Source organism: Chiloscyllium punctatum, chromosome 15, assembly GCF_047496795.1.
Source record: "Chiloscyllium punctatum isolate Juve2018m chromosome 15, sChiPun1.3, whole genome shotgun sequence".
Taxonomy (NCBI): Eukaryota; Metazoa; Chordata; class Chondrichthyes; order Orectolobiformes; family Hemiscylliidae; genus Chiloscyllium; species Chiloscyllium punctatum.
Genome location: NC_092753.1, coordinates 25,300,662 through 25,328,044, shown reverse-complemented (window position 1 = coordinate 25,328,044; position 27,383 = coordinate 25,300,662). Strand labels below are relative to the sequence as shown.

General features: G+C 44.3%; 1 protein-coding gene across 7 annotated transcripts in view; it reads left to right on the top strand.

Annotated features, from left to right (window-relative positions):
* dgkh (diacylglycerol kinase, eta) overlaps nucleotides 1-27,383 on the top strand; it is a 569,987-nt gene that overhangs the window by 497,805 nt on the left and 44,799 nt on the right. For 6 of the 7 annotated variants that reach the window (XM_072584802.1, XM_072584800.1, XM_072584797.1 and 3 more), the window contains 4 exons: nucleotides 4,045-4,211; nucleotides 6,554-6,659; nucleotides 17,135-17,227; nucleotides 26,205-26,324. In XM_072584802.1, coding sequence (XP_072440903.1) covers nucleotides 4,045-4,211; nucleotides 6,554-6,659; nucleotides 17,135-17,227; nucleotides 26,205-26,324 — 486 coding nt within the window. Of the gene's footprint in view, nucleotides 1-4,044; nucleotides 4,212-6,553; nucleotides 6,660-17,134; nucleotides 17,228-26,204; nucleotides 26,325-27,383 lie in introns of those variants that run through there. The other variant, XR_011962527.1, reaches the window with a different exon arrangement.

Below are 27,383 nucleotides of genomic sequence, written 5' to 3'. Positions count from 1 at the left end.
AGATCCCTTTAGGGTGGTAACTGATTACAGGTCCCTGAAGGGTGGTACTGATTACAGATCCCTGTAGGCTGGTACTGATTACAGATCCCTGTAGGCTGGTACTGATTACAGATCCCTGTAGGATGGTACGGATTACAGATCCCTATAGGGTGGTACGGATTACAGATCCCTATAGGGTGGTACAGATTAATGATCCCTGTAGGGTGGGACTGATTACGGATCCCTGTAAGATGGTACTGATTACAGATCCCTGTAGGGTGGTACTGATTACAGACACCTGTAGCGTGGTATTGATTACGGATCCCTGTAGGGTGGGACTAATTACAGCTGCCTATAGGGTGGTACTGATTACGGATCCCTGTAGGATGGTGCCGATTACAGATCCCTGTAGGGTAGTACTAATGACGGGTCCCTGTTGGGTGGCACTGATTACAGATCTTTGTAGGTTGGTACTGATTAATGATCCCTGTTAAATGGTACTGATTACAGATCCCTGTAGGGTGGGACTGATTACTGATCCCTGTCGGGTGAGACTGATTACAGATCCCTGTAGGGTGAGACTGATTACAGATCCCTGTTGCGTGGTACTGATTATGGATCCCTGTAGTGTGGTACTGATTACAGATCCCTGTAGGTGGTACCGATTGCGGATCCCTGTAGGATGGTACTGATGACAGATCCCTGTTGCATGGTACTGATTATGGATCCCTGTAGGGTGGGACTGATTACGGATCCCTGTTGGATGGTCCTGATTACAGACACCTGTAGGGTGGGACTGATTACAGATCCCTGGAGGGAGATATTGAATATTAAGTTCTGCATGGCAATACTGTTTGCAACATCGTATAAAACAGTAGGAATTTCAGATCTTATTCAGGAGTTCTGATTATGGACCAAGTGCTGGTTTCAAGATGCCGAGAAGAAGAATAATTCCGGTCCCTCCTGAGGCCAGCATGAATTATGGATCTCAAATTAGCATGAAAACACTGGAAATGCTCTGCAGTTGTTGCCGGTATCATTGGAGAGAAAAAAAATTATGTTAACATTTCATGTATATGACCCTTTGTCAGGGCTTGACAAAGCTACAGGTGTAACAGGTTTAGTACAAGTGCAGAGCCAGTAAGGTTGAGCAAAGAACAAAAGGGCAGCTCTGTGACAGAGTGGAAGATAGGGGCGATTAAGTTAGAAAATGGATAATGATGCAAGGTAAAGGACATGGTAATGGAGCAAGTAACAAAAAGCAGACAATATGTCTACAGGAGCTGTCAAGGGCATACGCAAAGCCACTGTCATTTCCTGTTGTCTCAACAAACAGCGATGGTGGTGATGATTTGAACTGGATGCATTGTGGAAGACAGTAAATAGTCCAAAGGAACATTGAGGTGTTATTCTTTGAGCTTCATTTGAAGATTGCAGGTGACCAAGAGCAGAGGGGTCAGGTTGGGAACAGAGAACTAAAGAGGCCCAGAGTCATGCTTGGGGACTGAACTCTGCGAGACATCTCAGCGTATCTGCCCTCCTGAGTCAGCACTCACTCTGCTGGCCACGTCATGGGAACCATATAGATGAGAGCCACATTCCTGAAGAGGTATTCTATGACAATCCCACTGTTCACATGAGAGCAACAGATCACCCGCGTTTGTGATACAGGGGTATCTACCATTGAGACCTAATGGTGACCTAGATTGAATTAATTCATAGGAAGTCCTCACACGTGACCAGTGTGCTTTGTCCTCAGGAGCAGTGAGGAAAAAATAAGCAGAGAGTCCAGGATAAATGACAAGATGGTGCCAAAGTGAACCCACTGAAAGAAAGGAACATCAGTCAGGCTCAGGCCAGTGGTATTTTATCTGCACTGTCATTCCTTGTGAGGGCGTGGTTATAGAAGAATGAGAAGGGATCTGATTGAAACTTAATACTGAACAGCCTGGACAGTGTGGGGCGTTGGCAGGAGGGACCCAAGGGCACCGCCTTCGTGTAAAGGGAAGACCTATTAGAATGGCGACAAGGAGAACATTCTTTAGTCAGAGAGGAGTAAATCTGTGGAATTCATTGCCACAGAAGGCTGTGGAGGCCAGGTCATTGAGTATATTTAAAATGGAGATAGATAGGTTCTTGATTGCCAAGGGGATCAAAGGTTACAGGAAGAAAGCGGAAAAATGGGGTTGAAAAACTTATCAGCCATGATTGAATGATGGAGCAGGCTCGATGGACCGACTGGCCTAATTTCTGCTGCTATGTCTAATGGAATTTAGAAAAATGAGGGGAGGTCATCTTGAGATATTCAAGATGATGATAAGTATGAATAAAATAGACATGGATCTGATGCCCACTCTTGTGGGGCATCCTAGGATGAGGGGTTATGGTCTTGGGATAAGGAGTGGCAAATTTAAAACAGAGTTAAAGAGAGACTACTTCTCCCAAAGGGCTGTGAATTTGTGAGATCCACTATCCCAGGATGGGTTAACAGATTTTTAACAGGTAATGGGTTAAAGGGTACTGGGAAAAAGACAGGAAAATGGAGATGAGGAGCATATAAGCCATGATTGAGGGGGCGTAACAACCTAAATTCTGCTCCTATATCTTATGAACTTGTATCGTAATCATATTATTGGGCTAGCAATCCAGAACTCCAGGCTATTGTTCTGGGAGCATGGTTCAAATCCCACAGTGCAGAAATTTTAATTCAACAAAATCTGGAGTAAAAAGCTCTCCTAATGGCAACCATGTAACTACTGTCAATTAATATCAAAACTAATTTTGTTCACTAATGTCCTGTGGGAAAGGAAATCTGTCATCCTTCTCCAGTCTGGTCTGCACATGACTGTAGGTCCACAGCAATGTGGCTGATTCTTACCTACCGTCAGGGCAGTTAGAGAAGGGCAATAAATGCTGAATGAGTCAGCGACACCCACATCCAATGATGAATGAAAAAGCTACTCATGAATTGTCTACAACAACCACAAGAGATGACATTTAGTGCAGAAGTTGATTTGCTCCACCTTCCTCTCCGACCTTCATCCCCACCTCCATCCACCTATTGCACTCTAAGCTACCTTCTCCCCAGCCCCACCCCCCTCCCATTTATCCCTCCACCCCAGAGGCTCCCTGTCTCACTCCTGAAGAAGGACTTTTGCCCAAAACATCAATTTTCCTGCTCCTTGGATGCTGCCTGATCTGCTGTACCTTTCCAGCACCACTCTAATCTTGACTCTGATCTCCAGCATCTGCAATCCTCACTTTCGCACAGTCCATTTGCCCCTGAGACAAATGGCTATCTGTTTCACCTGGAAGTGTGCTTTGGTACTTGGACATGGGATGGGAGGAGGTCAAGGCAGGTGTGTTGCATTCTCTGACCTTGCATCGAAAGATGCTGCTCAAGGGTCAGTAGTTTTCAGAGTAATTGAAAAATGGACCAGAGTTTTGCAGAGGGAGCAATCCCTCCAGAAGAGTTGAAGGTTGTGTTCGATGGTGGCAAGATTGCAGAAATGCTAGAATATCATCTGCTGAACAGAGAGGCTGAGAGGTGGGTGATGAGTATAAAAAGGACCTTTCCTTTAGTAGTGATGCGAGGAATGAGGAAGAAGTGAAAGCAGAATTCCAGGAAATGGCACTTGTATGGTCAAAATGTCCTGAAGAAGGGTCACTGGACTCGAAATGTTAACTATGCTGAGTTTCTCCAGCAATTTCTGTTTTCGTTTGTAGAAAATTCAGCTTGATACTGAATGACATTTAAGGGTGAGGAGTTTTGTTTTCCTACGAGATGCTCCTCCCTTCCACACCTACAAATGGAACAGTTGAATGGTGGAACCAAAACAGAAATTCCTGGAAAAACGCAGCAGGTCTGGCAGCATCTGTGGAGAGAAAGCAGAGATAATGTTTTGGGCCCAGGAACTCTTCTTCAGAACTGGAATGACGAAGTTGTTTGTACTCCCAGGAAGTGATAGGGCAGACGTTTCAAACTAACTGAGGAAGCCAAGTGAGACCCTCCTCCAGCCCAGCCTTGACCGTTCTGATTGATGCTGCATGTTCCTCATTGTACAGGCATTCGAGAGTACTCTGAAATCTTGGGAAGACAAACTCCGGTATGACTCCTGCAGGCCTGCTCTTCGGCCACACCTGTATCCTCAACAATCTGTGGACCTGGCTACGGAGGAGGAGGCCACCCAGCTCCAGCTCTGTGCTCAAGCAGCTGAGGAATTAATCACAAGGTTCGTCACACTTTGCATCTTGGCAGGTTCATGTAGTCTAATGCATGGTACTGCGAGACAATTTCACACAAGCCTCAAAGACCTAGTCATCCCATGTGTGTGTGTCTCGATGGAGCTTTCAAAGAAGCCACGGAACTGAAAAATGGGTAAAGTTAAATTGGCTGGGAGGACAGTGGCACCCTTACTGGAAGACACATATTAACATGCCATTTGGTGTACAGACCAATGGCGCTTTCTGAGCTCATAGTGCTTTGGGATGACTTTTTATATTGCATGCCTATCCTTAATAACCCACCTACCAAAAATGAGTTCAGGATAGGCAATTCATACTGGCCTTGCTAATGAGGCCCCCATCCCATAAGAAAAAGCAGCCCAAAGTATTTCCAACTAATGATGCACTTTCTGTAGTTGCCACTGGTGATAATACAGCAACATGCTAGCCAATTTTCCTATTGCACAGGTACAATAGTATCGTGGTTATTTTAATTAATTTGTAACTCAGAGCCCCATGCTAATAGCTTGAGATGAGTTTGAAATCCTAACTAAACAGTTTGGGAGTTTAAATTCAGTTAATTTAATAAATCCGGAGGAAACTATCTGGTCTCCATAATCGCATCCATGACAACAATTATCAATGTTGTAAAAACCCATCTAGCTCACTAATGTCCTTAGAATATAAAACATATAACGCAGGAATAGGTCCTTCAGTCCACCGTGTCTGTGGTACCATTCTAAACTAATCACATCTGCTTGCACATGGGCCATATCACTCTATTGTCTGCCTGATCGTGTGTCTGTCTGGATGTCTCTTAGATGTTACTATCGTTGCTGCTTCTACTACCTCCCTGGCACCTTATTCCAGGCACATGCCACCTTTTCTGTAAAACACTTGCCTCACATGTCTCCCTTCAACATTTCTCCCTCACCTTAAACCCACGTCCCTAGTATTTGACATTACCACCCTGGGAAAAAGCCTCTGACTATCCATCCTATCCATGCCTCTAATAATCTTGACGCTGGAGCAAAAACAATCCAAGTTTATCCGACCTCTCCATGTAGCTAATACACTTCAGTATAGACAACACCCTGGTAAACTTCTTTCTCACTATCTCCAGAGCCTCCACATCCTTCCTATAGTGCGGTGACTGGAATGGCACACATTATTCCAAATGAAGTTCTTATACAATTGTAACGTGACTTGCCAATTTTTATATCGGTGTCTTGACCGATGAAGGCAAGCATGTTATAAGCTTTCTTTACAACTTTATTTGTTTGTGTTGCCAATTTCAGGGAATTGGACTTGAGCCCAAGATCCCTCTGTATATCAGTGCCCCTCAGGGTCCTGCATTTGATGTATTTTTTCCTCATGCATTTGTCCTCCCAAAATCATCACCTCACTCTTGTCCAAATTAAACTCCACCTAACTTTCCAACTGATCAGTGTCCTCCTGTATCCTTTGATAACATTCCTCACTCAACAACTCAACCCAATCTTCGTGTTGTCTGCATACTTACTTATCACCACCTGCATTTTCATCCAAGTCACTTCATAAATTACAAACAACAGAGGTCCTAGCACTGATCTTTGTGGAACTCCACTGGTCACAGACTCCAGTCAGAAACACACCTTTGACCAAGCCAGTTTTTAAAATCTAATTTGTCAATTCACTATGGATTTCATCCACCTACCATGAGGGATCTTGTCAACTGCTTTAGTAAAGTTCATGTGAGGCAACATCATGTGAGGCCCTACCCTCAACGATCATCTTTGTCACTTCCTCACAAATCTCAATCAAGGTTGTGAAATGTCCTTTAGGGATGTAAATCTGGCATCTTTACCTAATATGGCCTATATGTATATGCACACGCTCAATAATTTGGCTGTTTGGTGATGGAAAAGAGGATCCAGTATGACAGCTTTTGTTTTTGGAATACTGGTCTTGAGTTTAACATCCCTCATCCAAAAGATAATACTGAGAATAATGCAGCACTTCCTGAGTCCTGCTGAGATTATGTGCTGAAATATCTGGACTAGGGCTGCCAACCACTTATAAGGCTGACCTTATAATGTAGGGATTCATGTTTGCAACATCTTCTCTTCCTCAATATGGAAAATTAATTCTTTTGATACATTTTGTCAGAGGAAAATAATGAAGCAGGTCAAGTAAGCAATAGCAAGCATTTCTGTTCCTACTTTGCATATGTAATAAATAACTTTTATGAATGAAAAGCTGAGTAAAGTCAAAGGGATTTGACTTCTGATAGGAACACATGTCGTACTTTTCCATCAACTCTATTGTTCCACCTGTACTACTGAGGCATTCTTTCCTTCATGACTTTCAGAATTTGCGACGCAGCCAAAACCCACAGCCTTCTGGAGCAAGAGCTGGCTCACGCTGTCAACGCAAGCTCGCATGCACTAAACAAAACCCATCCAAAGTTTCCAGAGGTAAGGAGTATGACAGAGGTAGCAGTTATGTCATGTTGGGCTCAGTAAGTTCTGCAGAGCTGAACTCATCAACGTGAGGTGATTGTTTAATAATTTGGTAATATGCTTTATCCCTTTCTGAACCTGGATGAAGAATAGACTTACCCAATAGGTGAATGTGAATTCGTGAATCACAAAAAGGGATAAAACTGTTAACTATTGTGGCCTAATTAACTCATTTTAGGTAAGTGATTTCTAAAGTGGCACTGCTCAGAGATAAAATAGAAAATAATTCTCTCTTTCTTTATTTCTATCTGCCTATATCTCACTCTATTTCGCTCTCCTTCCTTCTCTCCTAATTTTGCTGGCCATCTCAATGCATATACTCTTACAAGCCCTTTCCTTTCTCATCTGTCCTTTCATCATTCTTTCTTGGAGCAATATTTTACAACAAAAGACGGCTAAGTTATCCTTCAAGTAAATCTTGCTGTGACTTACTTCGAGTAGCCTGGACAGGATTGGAGTCAATTCTTGTGCTGGTCGACATGAATCATGAACCACTCATATTTATTGTGCTGCCATCTCCTAATCAAGCTGCCAGCAAGATCATAAGAAATAGGGGCAGGAGTCAGCCTTTTTATCCCTTGAGCCTGCTCCGCAACTGAATAAGCTCATGGCCAATTTGATTGTGGTCTCAACTCCACTTTGCAGTCTGTGCACCATCCCCTTCCCTGACACATAACCTTTAACTCCCTAGTTGATCTTTCTGCTTAGCCTTAAATTTGTTCAAAAGCCTCCATTGCACTCTGAGCATGAGATGTCCAAAGAGTAAAGACACACTGACAGAAGAAATTTCTCCTCAGCTCATTCTTAAATGGGACTCTTCTTATTTTGAAACTGTGAACCCCTAGTTCTAGATTCCTCCATGAGGGGAAATATCCTGTCAGTATCCAGCCTTTGAAGCTCCCTCAGATTCTTGTACATTTTTATAAGATCACTCTCATTTAGATTAGACCCAACTTGCTCAACCTTTTCTTATAAGACTACCCTTTCATTTCAGGAATCAGCCGAGTGAATCCTCCCTGAATCACTCCCGAAGCAAGTATATCCCTCTTCCTTTAAGAAGAATAAGGCTATTTGCACAACTCCAGCTGCTGTCTCACTAATGCTTTGTACAGTTGTAACGATGCTTTTCTTGTATTTTCCTGCAGTACACTCTGCCTGCCAAATGTTTACCCATTCATTTAAACTATTCATATCCCTTTGAAGACTCATAGCATACAACATTGGAGCAGACCCATCTGTGAATGTCTGTGCCGACCAACAAGCACCAAACTGCACTGCACTTGGTCCACAGCACTACTATGCCTTAGCATTTAACATACTCATCCAAATGCTTCTTAAACATTGCAAGAGCATCTGACTCCACCACCCCCTTGGGCAGCATGCTCCATATTTCTACCACTCTCTGGGTGAAAAATATTCCCTTTAAATTACTTGGTCCTCACCTTAAACCTATGCCCACTGATCTTAGATATGTTGCTATGCGGAAGATATTCTCTCAATCTATACTGTCTACACCTCTTAACATCTCAATCTATTCCATCCTCCCCACCCCCCTCAGCCTCTTCTGCTGCAAGGAAAGCAAACCCAACCTATCCAGTCTCTCTTCATAACTCATAGTAGTATAATATTTAGAAAAGGGCTGTGGGGGGAGATCAGGAGAGTGGAACCAATTGAACAGATCTTTCAATGGGCAGGCATAGGTACGACAGGTTGCATCTTTTTATAAACCAAACATTTTATACTTAGAGACAACAGATCCCAGATGCTTTGTTGCATCCAATATTTAACTATAACAGTTATGCAGTGCACGGATTAGCTCTATTGCTCAGCAGTTACCTTGGGGATTGAATTGAATGAATTCCTTTATTGTCGAATGAATGCAGTGAAACGTTTGCAATGGTGCCATCTTAGGTACAAGTAATCTAGGTTCAGATACTTAGGTATAAAATAGAAAAAATAGTCCAGCATAAGAATAAAAAGAAATTTAGAAAGTACTCAATTTACAATCCTTCCACCTCGCACCAGCTTCCAGACCGCACCAGGCCAAGTCTGCAGACCACTTCAAAACTCAAGGCCTAGTCTCCAGTCTGCAAAGGGCCTTGCCCCACCACGATAGCGTTTGGTCTGGGACTCATCTCCAAACAATGGTCAGGGACTCGCCTCCCCGCAATGGTACCAGACTCTCCTCCTCCATTCCCATCCATGTCAATTCAACAAGTTAAAAGTTTTTTTTTAAAAATCTGTCCACCTCCCCTTCATCTTCTTTGAATTATCTAGCCTCCAGAAATCTCAAGGGTAGACAATTCCAGACACTCACTCCCCTTTAGGATAGGAAATTTCTTCCCACCTCAGTTTCAAATGATGTCCCGTTATACTGTAACTATGTCCCCTAGTTCTCAACATCTGCTCTACCAAGCTCATCAGAATCTTGTATGTTTCAATAAGATCCCTCAAACCTAACCTGTCGAACTATCCTTGATAAGTCAACTCCTTTCTCCCAGGACTAGCCTAGTTGAATCTCTTTTGAACTGCCTCCAGTGCCAATATGTCCATTATCACGGCAAGGTAGTTGTAATTTCATAGCTTTGCTGGCAGCTGCATGTGGTTAGAGCCTAGGTGAAGTGGGTGCATGAATTCCAATGCTTATTGTTATAAGAGATTACACACTTGAATGTTATTTTTAGTTTATAGAACATAGAACATAGAACATAGAACAATACAGCACAGTACAGGCCCTTCGGCCCTCGATGTTGCGCCGATCAAAGCCCACCTAACCTACACTAACCCACTATCCTCCATATACCTATCCAATGCCCGCTTAAATACCCATAAAGAGGGAGAGTCCACTACTGCTACTGGCAGGGCATTCCATGATCTTACGACTCGCTGAGTGAAGAACCTACCCCTAACATCAGTCCTATATCTACCCCCCCTTAATTTAAAGCTATGCCCCCTTGTAATAGCTGACTCCATACGCGGAAAAAGGTTCTCACTGTCAACCCTATCTAACCCCCTAATCATCTTGTACACCTCTATCAAATCACCCCTAAACCTTCTTTTCTCCAAAGAAAACAACCCCAAGTGCCTCAGCCTTTCCTCATAGGATCTTCCTACCATACCAGGCAACATCCTGGTAAACTTCCTCTGCACCCGTTCCAGTGCCTCCACATCCTTCCTATAGTATGGCGACCAAAACTGCACACAATATTCCAGAAGCGGCCGCACCAGAGTCTTATACAACTGCAGCATGACCTCAGGACTCCGGAACTCAATTCCTCTACCAATAAAAGCCAGTACGCCATATGCCTTCTTCACTGCACTATTTACCTGGGTGGCAACTTTCAGAGATCTGTGTACATGGACACCAAGATCCCTCTGCTCTTCCACACTACCAAGTAGTCTACCATTAGCCCAGTAATCCATCTTTTTATTACTCTTACCAAAGTGAATCACTTCACACTTAGCTACATTGAACTCCATTTGCCACCTTTCTGCCCAGCTCTGCAGCTTCTCTATATCCCGCTGTAACCTGCCATATCCTTCCTCACTGTCTACAACTCCTCCGACTTTCGTATCATCCGCAAACTTGCTCACCCAACCTTCTAACCCTTCCTCCAGGTCATTTATAAAAATGACAAACAGCAATGGTCCCAAAACAGATCCTTGCGGAACACCACTAGTGACGGCACTCCAAGATGAATCTTTGCCATCAACTACTACCCTCTGTCTTCTTCCAGAGAGCCAATTCCTAATCCAAACCTCCAACTCACCCTCAATGCCATATCTCTGTATTTTCTGCAGTAGCCTACCATGGGGGACCTTATCAAACGCCTTACTAAAATCCATATATACTACATCTACCGCTTTCCCCTCATCTACCTCCTTCGTCACCTTCTCAAAGAATTCAATAAGGTTTGTGAGGCACGACCTGCCCTTCACAAAACCATGCTGACTATCCTTGATCACATCATTCTTATCCAGATGTGCATAAATCCTATCCCTTATAATTCTCTCTAAGACTTTGCCCACAACAGAAGTGAGACTCACTGGCCTATAGTTACTAGGATTATCCCTACTCCCCTTCTTGAACAAGGGAACCACGTTTGCTAGCCTCCAGTCCTCTGGCACTACTCCTGTAGACAAAGAGGACACAAAAATCAAGGCCAATGGCTCTGCAATCTCCTCCCTTGCTTCCCAGAGAATCCTAGGATAAATGCAATCAGGCCCAGGGGACTTATCTATTTTCACCCTTGCCAGAATTTCCAACACCTCTTCTCTACATATCTCAAAGCCATCCATTCTACTTATTCGTGCCTCAGTATTCATATCGACAACAATGTCCTGTTCCTGAGTGAATACTGACGAAAAGTATTCATTCAGCGCCTCCCCAATCTCTTCAGCCTCCACACGCAACTTCCCATTACTATCCTTGATTGGACCTATTCCTTCCCTAGTCATTCTTTTATTCCTAACATACCTATAGAAAGCCTTAGGGTTTTCCCTAATCCTACCAACTAAGGACCTTTCATGTCCCCTCCTTGCTACTCTTAGCTCTCTCTTCAGGTCCTTCCGGGCTACCTTATAACTCTCAATCGCCCCTATTGAACCTTCACGCCTCATCTTTACAAAGGCCGCCCTCTTCCATTTAACAAGGGATTCCAACTCCTTATTAAACCACGGCTCCTTCACACGACCCTTTCCTCCCTGCCTGATAGGTACGTACTTATCAAGGACACTCAATAGTTGCTCCTTGAACAAGTTCCACATATCAATTACGCTCTTGCCTTGGAATCTACTTTTCCAATCCACACATCCTAAGTCATGCCTCAACGCATCATAATTTCCCTGCCCCCAGCTATAACTCTTGCCCTGTAGTACACACTTATCCCTCTCCATCACTAGACTAAAAATCACCGAATTGTGGTCACTGTCCCCAAAGTGCTCACCTACCTCTAGTTCTAATACCTGGCCTGGTTCGTTACCCAGAACCAAATCCAGTATGGCCTCACCTCTTGTTGGCTTATCTACATATTGTGTCAGGAAACTCTCCTGCACACATTGCACAAACACTGACCCATCTAACGAACTTGAGCTATAGCTTTCCCAATCAATATCAGGAAAGTTAAAGTCTCCCATAACAATCACCCTATTACTGTCACTCTTCTCCTGAATCATCTTCGCAATCCTTTCTTCAACGATTCTAGGACTATTAGGAGGCCTGTAAAAGACTCCTAACAGGGTGACCTCACCTCTCCTATTCCTAACCTCAACCCAAACTACCTCAGATGGCAAATCTTCATCCATCTTCCTTTCCACCGCTGTAATACTATCTTTGACAAGCAAAGCCACATCCCCCCCTCTTTTACCCCCACCTCTGACCCTACTAAAACATTTAAACCCTGGAACCTGCAACAGCCAATCCTGTCCCTGATCTAGCCATGTCTCCGTAATAGCCACAACATCGAAGTCCCAGGTACCAACCCACGCTGCGAGTTCACCTACCTTATTTCGTATACTTCTGGCATTAAAGTATACACACTTCAAGCCACCCTTCTGTTTACAGGCACGATCCTTTAAGATTGATACCATATTCCTACCCTCCCTACACTCCAGGTCCTGCACCCTAAAGTTACAGTCTGGGTTCCCATGCCCCTGCAGAGTTAGTTTAAACCCCCCCCAAGAGCACTAGCAAACCTCCCCCCAAGGATACTGGTGCCCCTCAGGTTCAGGTGCAGACCATCCTGTCTATAGAGGTCCCACCTTCCCCAGAAAGAACCCCAGTTATCCAAATACCGAAATCCCTCCCTCCTGCACCATCCCTGTAGCCACGCATTTAACTCTTCTCTCTCCCTATTCCTCGACTCTCTATCACGTGGCACGGGTAACAAACCAGAGACAACAACTCTGTTCGTTCTAACTCTGAGCTTCCAACCTAGCTCCCTAAAAGCCTGTCTAACATCCTCAGCACTCCTACCTATGTCATTGGTGCCAATATGGACCACGACTTCAGGCTGCTCCCCCTCCCCCTTAAGGACCCGGAAAACACGATCAGAGACATCACGTACCCTTGCACCTGGGAGGCAACATACCAAACGTGAGTCTCTCTCGTTCCCACAAAACCGCCTATCTGTGCCCCGAACTATCGAGTCCCCAATTATTATTGCTCTGCTCTTCTCCACCCTTCCCTTCTGAGTAGCGGGGACAGGCTCTGTGCCAGAGGCCTGAGCCCCGTTACTTACCCCTGGTAAGTCGTCCCCCCCACAAGTATCCAAAACGGTATACTTGTTCTTGAGGGGAACGACCACAGGGGGTCCCTGCACTGGCTGCTTCCTCCCAGTCCCCCTCACTGTCACCCATCTATCTGCCATCTTTGGAGTTACTACTTCCCTATAGCTCCGATCTATGACCCCCTCTGCCTCCCGAATGATCCGAAGTTTGATTTATAGTTTGATTTTTTTTTAAAACAGTTTTAAATAGTTTTAAAATGAGTTACTCTGGTTATTCAAGGGAATCTAAAATGTTTCAACCTGTCCCTATTAGGTCCACTCAGTGTACTTTGTGTTTCGGAGATCCAGTTTTCTGAAACCACTTAGAAGTGTAAGAAGTAACTGTCAATTTAGATTAGATTAGATTACTTTACAGTGTGGAAACAGGCCCTTCGGCCAAACAAGTCCACACCGCACCCGCCGAAGCACAACCCACCCATACCCCTAACCTAACACTACGGGCAATTTAGCATGCCCAATTCACCTGACCTGCACATCTTTGGAGTGTGGGAGGAAACCGGAGCACCCGGAGGAAACCCACGCAGACACGGGGAGAACGTGCAAACTCCACAAAGAAAGTCGCCTGAGGCGGGAATTGAACCCAGATCTCTGGCGCTGTGAGGCAGCAGTGCTAACCACTGTGCCACCGTGCCACCCTATGCAAATTTATATGCGCAGCTGCCTCCATAAAACATGCTTACATGAAATGCAAGCCAGCCTCATTCCTGCCCCTTCAAAAATATTAAATGTTATTCCAATTTTTGACCACTTCTTCTGTTTTCTCCGTGACAAGAGAGGCTGTCTGTCATGGTGAAAAGCGTTTATGTGCTCCTGACAATTTGTTACCTGCCCTTTTGTCGTCTTGTGGTTTAGAAACAGTGCTTAGTGTTGGAGATGCAATTGCTTTACAGCCAACACATTTTAAAAGTTTGCACTTTAGAAACAGCGTCCCCAATTCGTCAATCGTGTTATAGTGAATTCCCATTAACAAAATGTGCGTTATGGCAGAACGACATATGTCTATGCTGCCATATGGGAAACCCACTTGGAATTAGTCTCCAGCTCCATAGATGCTTTAAAATTGAATTGAATTAAATTAAATTTATTGTCATGTGTACCCAGGCACAGTGAAAAGCTTTGTCTTGCAAGCAATACTGACAGATCACATAGTTAAGAAGCATAGATAAACAGCAGCAAAAACAAAAACACAGGTACAGATAAATGTTAAGAGTTTGTGAGTCCATTCGGTATTCTAACAACAGTAGGGTAAAAACTGTTTTGAAGCCGACTGGTGCATGTGTTCAGGCTTCTGTACCTTCTCCCCGATGGTAGAAGTTGTAGAAAAACATTGCCAGGGTGGGATGGATCTTTGAGAATGCTGGCTGCCTTTCCTTGACAGCGGGCCTGGTAGATGGATTCTATAGATGGGAGGTTGGCCTTTGTGATTGTCCAGGCCGAGTTCACACTCTCTGTAACCGTCTCCGATCTTGAATGGTACAGTTGCCATACCAGATAGTGATACATCCAGACAGAATGCTCTCAATGGTGCACCTATAAAAGTTGGCAAGGGTATTCACCATCATGCCAGATTTCCTCAGTTGCCTGAGGAACAAGAGACATTGTTGGGCCTTTGTAACTAGTGTGTCTATGTGAAGAGTCCAAGAAAGCTTGTTGTGGATGACCACTCCCAGGAGCTTGACACTCTCCACTTGTTCCATCTCTGTGCTGTTAATGTGTAGGGGACATGAGTAACATCCCGCTGAAAGTCAGTAATGAGTTCCTTGATTTTGCTGACATTGAGAGCTAAGTTGCTGTCAGTGCACCATTTTTCCAGGTCTTCCACCTCCCATCTGTAGTCTGTTCTGTCGCCATCTGAGATTCAACCGACTATGGTGGTGTCATCAGCGAACTTGTAAATGGCATTAATCTGGTATTTGGTGACGCAGTCATGGGTATACAGTGAGTACAGTAGAGGGCTGAGTATGCACTCCTGGGGTGGTGCAGTGTTGAGTGTTAGGATTGAAATATTGTCCCCAATCTTCGCTGACTGTGGAAACTGAGGAAACTGAGGATCCAGTTGCAGAGAGTGGGGCTTAGTCCGAGATCACTAAGTTTAGTAATCAGTCTTAAGGGGATAATAGTGTTGAAGGTTGGACTGTAGTCAATGAGTAGGATTCTTACGTAGCTGTTCTTGGTGTCAAGATGTTCTAGGCAGGAATGAAGGGCAAGTGATATGGCACCTGACATGGATCTGTTGGTCTGATAGGCACACTGGAGTGGGTCAAGAGTAGTGGGGAGGCTGGAGTTGATTAATGCCATGACCAGCCTTTCAAAGCACTTCATGACCACCGAAGTTAGCGCCACTGGGTGGTAGTCATTGAGACATGCTGCATGAGCCTTCTTAGGCACAGGGATGATGTTGACCCTCTTGAAACAGGCAGGGACAGTGGCCTGCTGCAGGGAGAGGTTGACGATGTCTGAGAAGACCTCTGCCAGTTGATCTGCACATGCCTTGAGTGCACGGCCTGGTACTCCACCTGGTCCCATCGCTTTCACACGAAAGAAAATTGATCTGACCTCTGATGCAGTAACTATTAATGGGTTCGTCAGGACTTGTGAGAATACGTGTTACCTCTCTGCCAAAATTCTGCAATATGGCCATTTGGCCTGGAATAAGTCTCCCAAATCATAGGATGTTAACAACACAGAAGGAGGCCATTTGACCTATCACATCTGCACTAGCTCTCTGAGTAACTTCCCTACCGCCATTCCCCCACCTTTCTCCATGTAGCTCTGCACATTGCTCCAATTCCCTTTTGAATCCCTCGATTGCTGCATTATATCTTGCCTCCACCACCCTTTGGGCTTATTCATTTCTGATCCTAATCATTCACTCTGTGATAAAATGCTTTCCTCCTATTGCTGTTGCTTCTTTGCCAATTTCTTTTAATCTGTGCTCTCTTTATTTTTAATCCTTCCACCACTGGGAACAGTTGTTTTCCCTATCTATTCTGTCTGCACCCCTCCATTAAATCGCCTCTCCTCACCGAGGAAAACAGTCCAACTCCTCCAATCTGACTGTATAGTTGACGTTCTTCACACCCAGATTCATTCTTAACCTTTTCTGTCCCAGAATCATTCTTAACCTTTTCTGTCCTTTCTGAAGTGTTTTTATATCTTTCCTAAACTGTGGTGCCCAGAATTGGACAAATTACTCTGGTTGAGGCTGAACCAGTGTTGTATGTCAGTTTAACATAACCTACTTGCTCATCTTTACTTTTCCATCATTAATAAGTCCAGGATACAATAAGCTTTTTTCAACAATGTCTCAACTTGTCTTGCCACCATTAATATACTGTAACATATACACTGATTCACAAATGCTTCTCCTGAAATCCATTTATAATAGAACACTTTATTTTAGATTTTCTGTCTCTGTTCTTGACACCTGATGGCCTATCCCGCCAAACTATCTATCCTTTTGAAGTTCTACAGTATCCCGTTCACAGTTTACAATGCTTCCAATTGTTGTGCCATGTGCAAATTCTGAAATCATCCTCTGTACACCAAGCTCCACATCAGCCATCTCGATCAGAAAGAGCGAAGGTCCCAATACCAATACCTGGGAACTCCAGTACAAACCTTCCTCAAGTTCAAAAAAAACATTCCTTTCTGTTTCCTATCACTCAGCCAATTTCTTATTCATGTTGCCACTGTCACTTTTACTCCACCTACTGTCTTGAGATAGAAGAGGTTCCTGCAAAACCGAACCTCAGCTGTTCTGTGTTCAATAAGTTTCTTTCCTCTATCATTGCTAACCTTCTATACTTGTTATTTTGAGGAGCACCATGCACAAAATACTCCTGATGCTTTTCATGGTTTGTAACACATTTAATTCCATGAGCAAACACAGAACTTTTGAATCTGCGCACTTTCAAGTCTGACAGTCATAAATTCACCTTGGGGATCCACTGGACTGACCTATGATTTAGGGTTGTATCTGGACTCCGAATGGATCTGGAGAAGAATCTCTGGGCAGAGTTGTTAGTCACGAATTTGCTTTCTCCAGTTAAATTTCTGTCAACGCTTGTGCAAAATGATTGAGCTCTCCTTTAAATATAATCCAATCAGCCGGCTTTAATCTTTTCTGTTTCCTCAATGCAGAGTCTTACCAGGAATGCAGCAATTGAGATAGCCAGCAATGTGAAAGCACTGCATAATGAAACAGAATCATTGCTCGTTGGAAGAGTTCCTCTGGTAAGGTGATGGTATCAGTTAATTCTGCAGGCATTGACTCGCGTTCTCTCTAACCTGGGTGTTCCATGTGCGACTGGGGCTCAGGAAGAAATAAGATGTTTTGGGAAGGAAAAGATCCAACTGATCCATCAAACTGGCCGACACTCTGATAATCCAACACTTGATCCACTCCTCTCTTTCACTGTCTCTGTCTCACCCCCTGTCCCCTGGTCCCCAAACAGCTCACCTTTAAAGGTACATGGAGAGGCACAACAGCTGACAGCACCTTTCAGACATTCACTACTGTCTGCGGAAAGGAATGGTCCTTTCTTCATTCCCATTCATAGAACACAGAAGAATACAACGTAGAACAGACCCTTCGGCCCTCGATGTTACACTGACCTGTGAACGAATCTAAGCCCATCCCCCTACACTATCCCATCATCATCCATGTCCTTATCCAAGGATTGTTTAAATCTCCCTAATGTGGCTGAGTTAACTACATTGGCAGGTAGGGCATTCCACGCCCTTACCATTCTCTGTGTAAAGAACTTGCCCCTGACATCTGTCTTAAATCTATCACCCCTCAATTTGTAGCTATGCCCCCTCGTACAAGTTGACGTCATCATCTTAGGAAAAAGGCTCTCACTGTCTACCCTATCTAATCCTCTGGTCATCTTGTATGTCTCTACCAAATCCCGCCTTAGCTGCCTTCTCTCCAAGTTCAAGTCTCTCAGCCTTTCCTCATAAGAGCTTCCCTCTAGACCAGGCAACATCCTGGTAAATCTCCTCTGCACAGCATGGAATACAGGGAGAACTAGCCATTTGGATACAGAACTGGCTTAAAGATAGAAGACAGGGTGTGGTGGTGGAGGGTTGTTTTTCAGACTGGAGACCTGTGACCAGTGGAGTGCCACAAGAACAAAGAGACCTTGGAGTGCACGTTCATAGCTCCTTGAAAGTGGAGTCGCAGGTAGATAGGTTAGTGAAGAAGGCGTTTGGTATGCTTTCCTGGACCATCGGAGGCTGAGGGGTGACCTTATAGAGGTTTACAAAATTATGAGGGGCATGGATAGGATAAATGACCAAAGTCTTTTCCGTGGGGTCGGGGAGTCCAGAACTAGAGGGCATAGGTTTAGGGTGAGAGGGGAAAGATATAAAAGAGACCTAAGCGGCAACTTTTTCACACACAGAGGGTGGTACATGTATGGAATGAGCTGCTTGAGGATGTGGTGGAGGCTGGTACAATTGCAACATTTAAGAGGAATTTGGATGGGTATATGAAGAGGAGGGGTATGGAGGATATGGGCCAGGTGCTGGCAGGTGGGACTAAATTGGGTTGGGATATCTGGTCGGCATGGACGGGTTCTGTTTCCATGCTGTACATCTATGACTGTATGACTCTAATGGGACGAGCAGAACTGTACACAATATTTCAAGTGCGGCTGCACTAGCGTTTTGTATAGTTGCAGCATGACATTACGGCTCCGGAACTCAATCCCTCTACCAATAAAACCTAACACACCCTATTGCCTTCTTAACAGCACTATCCACCTGGGTGGCAACTTTTAGGGATCTATGTACATGGACACCAAGATCCCTCTGCACATCCACACTACCAAGAATCTTTCCATTGACTCAGTATTCTGCCTTCCTGTTATTCTTCCCAAAGTGAATCATCTCATTTAGCTGTATTGAATTCCATTTGCCACCTCTCAGCCCAATTCTGCAATTTATCCAAGTCCCCCTGCAACCTACAACATTCTTCCACACTGTCTACTACTCCACCAACTTTAGTGTCATCTGCAAACTTACTGACCCATCCACCTATTCCTGTGCCCAGGTCATTTATAAAAATGACAAACAACATTGGTCCCAAAACAGATCTTTGTGGCACACCACTAGTAACCAGACTCCAGGCTGGATATTCCATCAACCACTACTCGCTGCCTTCTTACAGAAAGCCAGTTTCTAATCCAAACTCCTAAATCACCCTCAATCCCATGCCCCTGAATTTTCTCCAACAGCTTACCATGTGGAACCTTATCAAAGACTTTACTGAAGTCTATGTATACCATGTCAACTACCCTACCCTCATCCACATGCTTGGTCACCTTCTCAAAAAGCTCGATGAGGTTTGTGAGACATGACCTGCCCTTGCTGAAACCATGTTGACTATCTGAAATCAAATTGTTGGTTGCTAGATGATTATAAATCCTATCTCTTAAAATCCTTTCCAAAACCTTTCCTACCACAGAAGTAAGGCTCACTGGTCTATAATTACCTGGGTCATCTCTGCTGTTCTTCTTGAACAAGGGCACAACATTTGCAATCCTCCAGTCCTCTGGTACTGAACCTGTAGACAATGACAACTCAAAGGTCAAGGCCAAAGACTCCAATACCTCCTCCCTAGCTTCCCAGAGAATCTTCCAATAAATTCCATCTGGCTCAGGGGACTTGTCTACTTTTGCTCCTTCTAGAATTGATAACACCTCATCCTTACTAACTCAATCCTTTCTAGTCTAATATCCTGTTTCTCATTCTTCTCCTGTACAATATTCTCCTTTTCCTGATTGAAAACAGATGAGAAATATTTGTTTAGCTCCTCTCCGATCTCCACAGGGTCCACCTACAACTTCCCACTTTTGTCTTTGACTGGCCCTATTTCAACCCCAGTCATCCTTTTATTCCTCACATACCTATAGAAAGCTTTAGGGTTCTCCTTTTTCTACCCGTTAAAGATGGCTCATGTCCTCTCCTTGCTCCTCTTAACTCTCTCTTTAAATCCTTCCGAGCTAATCAGTAACTCTCCATCGCCTCATCTGAACCATCTCATCTCATCATCACATAAGCCTCCCTCTTCTGCTGAACAAGAGATGCAATTTCTTTAGTAAACCACGGTTCCCCGACCTTATCACTTCCTCCCTGCCTGACAAGGACATACCTATAAGGACACGCAATATCTGTTCCTGAAACCAGCTCCACATTTCGATTGTCCCCATCCCCTGTATTTTTCTATCCCATTCTATACATCCTAAATCTTGCCTAATCGCATTATAATTGCCCTCCCTCAATCTACATCTTTTGCCCTGTGACATATACCTATCCCTTTCCATCGCTAAACTAAACGTAACTGAATTATGGTCATTCTCTCCAAAGTGCTCACCTACCACTAAATCAAACACCTGGCCTGGTTCATTACCAAGCATCAGATCCAGTGTGGCCTCCCTTCTTTTTGGCCCTTTGACATACTATGTCAGGAAACACTCCGATACAAATTGGACAAAAACTTATCCATCTGACGTACTAGAGCTATTACATTTCCAGTCAATGTTGGGGAAGTTAAAGTCCCCCATAATGACCACCCTGTTCCTTTCACTCCTACCCAGAATCGTTTTGCCGATCGTCTCCTCCATATCCCTGGAACTCTACGGAGGCCTATAAAAATCTCCCAGCAGTGTGACCTTTCCTCTCCTGTTTCTATGTCTCCAAAATGGCCACAAATCAAAGTCCCAGGTACTTATCCATGCTACAAGCGCACCTATCTTATTTCAGATACCTCTGGCGTTGAAGTAGGCATACTTTAAAACAGCTTGCTGTGAAATCCTGTCCATGCCCTCCCTACTCATCCTCCTGTGCACTGGAACAATACCTCAGGTTCCCATCCCCCTGCTCAGCTAGTTTAAACCACCCGAATAGCAACAGCATTCAGTAACAATTTTCTCCAGATGCCAAAATAAACAGGCCTCTGTATTCTAATTGAGGACTTGTTGAACAATGAGACGTCTTCCCTCCGTCCAGTCCTTTTCAAATGCCCCACTCCACAAATGGCTAATGAAGAAATATAAGGCAGCCCAGGATATATCTCGATAGGATATCCTGGGCTGCAGGCTCCCTATTTCAGGCTTGAAAGCAGACCATCAACATAAATACAGATGAAAAGACACATTGAGTAGAAGCCAGCGGGTACATTAAGCCTGACTCGTATGTCTCTGATTGTGCTTTTGGGATCCTTGAGCGAGAGGGGGAGGGGGAGCAGCCCCAAGTCGTGGTCCACATAGACGCCAATGACATAGGTAGGAAGAGAGATGGGGATTTAAGGCAAAAATTCAGGGAGTGAGGGTGGAAGCTTAGAGCTAGAACAAACAGAGGTGTTATCTCTGGTTTGTTACCTGTGCCACATGCTAGTGAAGCGAGGAACAGGGAGAGAGCAGAGCTGAACATGTGGCTACAGGGATGGTGCAGGAGGGATAATTGGGGCTCTTTCTGCAGTAGAAAGACCTCTACAAACATGATGGTCTTCACCTGAACCAGAGGGACATCAGTATCCTGGGAGGGAAATTTGCTAATGCTCTGTGGGAGAGTTTGAACTAATGCAGCAGGGGATGGGAACCGCAATTATAGTTCGAGTATATGGGAGTTTGAGAGTACTGAGGTCAGAAATAAGCTTTCAAGGTCGCAAGAGGGCACTGGCAAGCAGGAAGGTGGTTTGAAGTGTGTTTACTTCAATAGCAGGAGTGTCCAGAATAAGGTGAGTGAACTTGTATTGTTGGTTGGTACTTCGGATTTTAGTGTTGTGGCCATTTCAGAGACATGGGTGGAGCAGGGACAGGAATGGGACAGGTTTCGGGATTTAGATGTTTCAGTAAGAACAGAGTAAATGGTAAAGAGTGGGAGGTGTGGCATTGTTAGTCAAGGGCAGTATTACGTTGGCAGAAAGGACGTTTGAGGACTGAGGTAGTATGGGCTGAGGTTAGAAGCAGGAAAGGAGAGGTCACCCTGTTGGGAGTTTTCTATAGGCCTCTGAATAGTTCCAGAGATATAGAGGAAAGGATAGCAAAGATGATTCTCGATAGGAACGAGAGTAAGAGGGTAGTTGTTATGGGGGACTTCAACTTCCCAAATATTGACTGGGAATACTATAGTTCAAGTACTTTAGATGGGTCAGTTTTTGTCGAAAGCGTACAGGAGGGTTTTCTGACACAGAATGTAGATAGGCCAACAAGAGGTGAGGCCACATTGGATTTGGTATTGCGTAATGAACCAGGCCAGGTGTTGGATTTGGTAGGTGAGCACTTTGGTGATAGTGACCACAATTCGGTTATGTTTACTTTAGCGATGGAAAGGGATAGGTATATACCACAGGGCAAAGGGGGCAAGGCAATTATGATGCGATTAGGCAAGATTTAGGATGCATAGGATGGGGAAGGAAACTGCAGGGATGGGCACTCTTGAAATGTGGAGCTTATTCAAGGAACAGCTGCTGCGGATCCTTGATAAGTATGTAGCTATCAGGCAGGGAGGAAGTGGTCGAGTGTGGGTGCCATGGTTTACTAAGGAAGTTGAATCTCTTGTCAAGAGGAAGAAGAAGACTTATGTTAGGATGAAATGTGAGGCTCAGTTCGGGTGCTTGTGAGTTACACATTAGCCAGGAAAGACCGGAAGAGCCAGGAGGGGACATGAGAAGTCATTGACGGTTAGGATCAAGGAAAACCCTAAGGCTTTCTATAGGTATATCAGGAATAAAAGAATGACTAGAGTAAGATTAGGGCCAATCAAGGATGGTAGTGGAAAGTTGTGCGGGGAGTCAGAGGTGATAGGGGAAGCTAATTTAATACTTATTGTCAGTATTCACACTAGAAAAAGACTATGTGGTCGAGGAGAATACTGAGATACAGACTCTTAGACTGGACAGGATTGAGGTGCATAAGGTGAAGGTGTTAGCAATTCTGGAAAGTGCGAAAATCGATAAGTCCCCTGGGCTGGATGGGATTTATCCCGGGATTCTCTGGAAAGCCAGGGAGGAGATTGTTGAGCCTTTGGCTTTGATCTTTACATCGTCATTGTCTATAGGAATAGTGCCAAAAGACTGGACGATAGTAAATGTTGTCTCCTTGTTCAAGAAAGGGAGGAGAGACAACCATGGAAATTACAGTCCAGTGAGCCTTACTTTGGTTGTGAATAAAGTGTTGGAAAGGGTTTTCAGAGATAGGATTTATTATCATCTAGAAAGGGATAATTTGGTTATGGATAGTCAGCACGGTTTTGTGAAGGGTAGATCGTGCCTCACAAACCTTATTGAGTTCTTTGAAAAGGTGACCAAACAGGTAGATGAGGGTAAAGCAGTTGACATGGTGTATATGGATTTCAGTAAAGCATTTGATAAAGTTCCCCATTGTAGGCTATCGCACAAAATACGGAGGCATGGGATTGAGGGGGATTTAGCGGTTTGGATCAGAAATTGGCTATCTGAAAGAAGACAGAGGGTGGTAGTTGATGGGAAATATTCATCCTGGAGCTCAGTTACTAGTGGGGTATCGCAAGGATCTGTTTTGGGTCCACTGTTGTTTGTCATTTTTATAAATGACCTGGATGAGGACGTGGAAGGATGGGTTAGTAAATTTGCGGATGATACAAAGGTCAATGGAGTTGTGGATAGTAACGAATGATGTTGTAGGTTACAGAGAGACATAGATAAGGTGCAAAGCTGGGCTGAGAGGTAGCAAATGGAGTTTAATGCGGAAAAGTGAGAGGTGACTCACTTTGGAAGGAGTAACCGGAATAAAGAGTACTGGGCTAATGGTCAAATTCTTGGTAGTGTAGATGAGCAGAGAGATCTCGGTGTCCAGGTAAATAGATCCTTGAAAGCTGCCGCCCAGGTTGATAGGGTCGTTAAGAAGGCATACAGTGTGTTAGCTATCTTTGGTAGAGGGGTTGAGTTTCTGAACCATGAGATCATGCTGCAGCTGTACAAAACTCTGCTGTAGCCCCATTTGGTGTAATGTGTACAGTGCTGGTCACCACATTATAGGAGGGATGGGGAAGCTTCACAAAGGGTGCAGAGGAGATTTACCAGGATGTTACCTAGTATGGAGGGAAGGTCTTACGAGGAAAGACTGAGGGACTGAAACTGTTTTCGTTAGAGAGAAGCAAGTTGAGAGGTGATTTAAGTGAAACATATAAGATTATTAGAGGGTGAGATAGATTGGACAGTGAGAGCCTTTTTCCTCAGATGGCGATGGCTAGCACGAGGGGACCTAGCTTTAAATTGAGGAGTGATAGATATAGGACAGATATCGGGGTAGTTTCTTTACTCCGAGAGTAGTAGGGATGTGGAATGCCCTGCCTGCAACAGTAGTGATCTTGCTAACTTTAAGGGCATTTAAATGGTCATTGGATAGGTATATGGAGGAAAATGGAATACTGTAGGTTAGATGGGCTTCAGATTGGTTCCACAGGTCGGTGCAACATCGAGGGCCGAAGGGCCTGTACTGCGCTGTAATGTTCTATGTTCTATTTCAGTCATGTGAACCATGATCACAACACATGTCTGCTCCATGCAACTACAAAGACTCTCACTATTTAAACACTTGAATCAAATCTCCCTAAGTGTACATTTTTCTGGAGCTCAGTTCAGTAAAGCCTGCTTATTGTAGTAAACTGGGTTTGGTCATTCTTTCCTGAACCTTATCCAGAACCACTAGATCAATTTCAATGGGGAAATATTTCATAACCGTCTGAACCAGTCTAATTCTGCATTTAATGCTGAAGTGAATAAATCTGAACGCAAATAAATTATTGTGGTTTTGGAATGTGGAAAGGCCTTTTTTAGTTTTTCAATATTGCGTTCCAAAGTCATGTTCCTAAATTTCTCTTTCATTTTTTTTTGTAAAATTGCCTACAGTGTGGAAACAGGCCCTTCAGCCCAACAAGTCCACACTGACCCTCCGAAGAGTATCCCACTCAAGCCCATTCCTCATTACCCCACATTTACCCCTGACGAATGCACCTAACCTACACATCCCTGAACACTCTGAGCAATTTAGCATGGCCAGTTCACCTGACATGCACATCTTTGGACTGTGGGAGGTAGCCGGAGCACCCGGAGGAAACCCACGCAGACACGGGGAGAATATGCAAACTCCAGTCACCCGAGACTGAAATTGAACCTGGGTCCTTGGTTCTGTGAGGCTGCAGTAAGCTCTGAGCCACCATGCCACCCGTCTTCTGCACAGTTTAAATTGTAGTCCATATTGAGGACTTCGAAAGCAAGAAATAGATAATTTGGGCAACTACACTCAAACATCCTGCAAACAGAAACTACAGGAAATGTAAACTAGCTACACAGGGATGAGTGCTTTATCAAAACTGAGAGCTTATCAGGCACAGCACAGGCTGCATGGCTTGCACGATTACACAACATGAGTTGATTCAGATGCTTGAGTTGCGCCTCCAGTGTGTAACTCCTGATGAATTGGTTGTGAAAGTGATACATGGGGTGGAGGGTCTGATTGACTGGTGCCAGCAGAAGCCTGGGCTGCGTACTGCCCTGAACTTTAATTTGGCACACATTGAGCCTGCAATGTTCACTCATTGAAGGCAAAGGAACATCAGCAAGCAGATGTGATTCTGCGTCATGGAGTGGGGTGTCTAGAAGCAGGTATTCCTTCCATTCCAAAGGGCCTTCCCTTCAGCATACATTTTCAGTGGTCCACAATTTCTACTGACCTGAGCACAAGTGTTTTGTGAACTTGTCCAGCCTGTGGAGGGAAGTGGAGGAAATTTGGATGGAGCAGGTAACAGAATATTTGTGGGGGGCATGACCACCTCAAAGAGCAGTCCCTTGGAAGGTGAAGAAAAACAAGGTAACTTAGTGGACAGAAAAGTCTAGCACAGCACATCAGAGACTGGTGAGTCAGGTGAAGGGGAGGTCCAGAGAGAGATACAGAGATTGGGGAAGGAACTGAATTGAGTAAGGTTGCTAATGTTTGGAAAAGCAAACACTAGCAGACCTGTTATGACCTCTTATTATTCAAACCTGTGAAATGATGGTTTCCAATCTTATCCCACACTCTGTCTCACACAGTCCCACTGCGTGATAGCTGCCAGCTATGAGATGTGAAGATGCAGATCTGTATATTTAAACTGATAATGATGGCTAGAATAATGGTTATTTTAGTGGCTAACTAACTGCTTTTCTGTTTTGCATTCCTGGCAGCAACTAGACTCACCTCAGGAAGAGCAGCTGTCAACAGCATTACACCTTGTGGATGTTGAGCTGGGAAAGCTTGCAGAGATTCCATGGCTTTATCACGTGCTGCAGCCAACAGCTGAAGAGGTATGGGGCAAAGAGGTTCTAGTTTGTATTGATAGGAAACCAGGGCTCCTCATTCTCGGGTGCTGTGTTCTCGAGGCCTTGTGGGGCATGATGAGACAAAAACAGATCCTGGGATAGGACGCACTTGATGAGATGGATTTAGGTGAGATGGCTGCCCCACAGTGCAATCCCTATCACTGAATCTCATTTGATGCTTAGTGTGTGTCCAGGTCAAACAGGAACATCATTAAGAAATCAGTGAAGAAGCTAGCCCATGTCATCTCTGCATTCCACACCACTTTTTAGTAAGTTCATGATTGACCTTACAAATCAACTGCACTACCCCGCCGCATACCCATATTCTTGGCTTCCCTTACAAAAGCATAGTGGTGGGACTGCTGGAAATCTAAAATTAAAAACCCCAAAACAGTGTAAGTACTGGGCATATCTGGCAAAACTTGTGGAATAAGAAACACAATTAACATTTCAGTCAATAACCTTTATCACTTGTTTCAAGTCTGTTGATCCCAGCCTTGAATATGCTCCGACATTGGGTAACAATTTACAAACCTCTGAATGAACCCGGCCGATCCGTTATCCTGGGATTTTGACACCTGGTTCTTGATTTGTCAGAAGGCAGCCCCCATCAACATTTCTATGTTGTGCCCTCTCAGAATGTCATACGTTTCTATGAAATCAACTGAGAGAATTTAGGCGCTTTCTACTCAATCCTTCCTCTTACCACAGTTCTCTAATCCTCAGAATGAGCCTTTGTTGCAACCCTTCCAAGGCAAGTATATCCTTCATTGGGAAAGGAGTCTAAAGTCATACAACTTGTCCATGCCAACCAGGTTTCCTAAACTGAAGCAGTCCCATTTCCCTGTGTTTTGCCCATATCCCTCTGAAGCCTTTCCTAGCTACTTACCTGTCCAAATGTCTTTTAAATGTTATTATTGTACCAGCCTCCACCACTTCCTCTGGCAGCTCATTCCACATATGCACCACCCTCTGTGTGAAAAAGTTGCCCCTCAGGCTCCTTTTAAATCTATTCCCCTCTCACCTTAAATCAATGCCCTATAG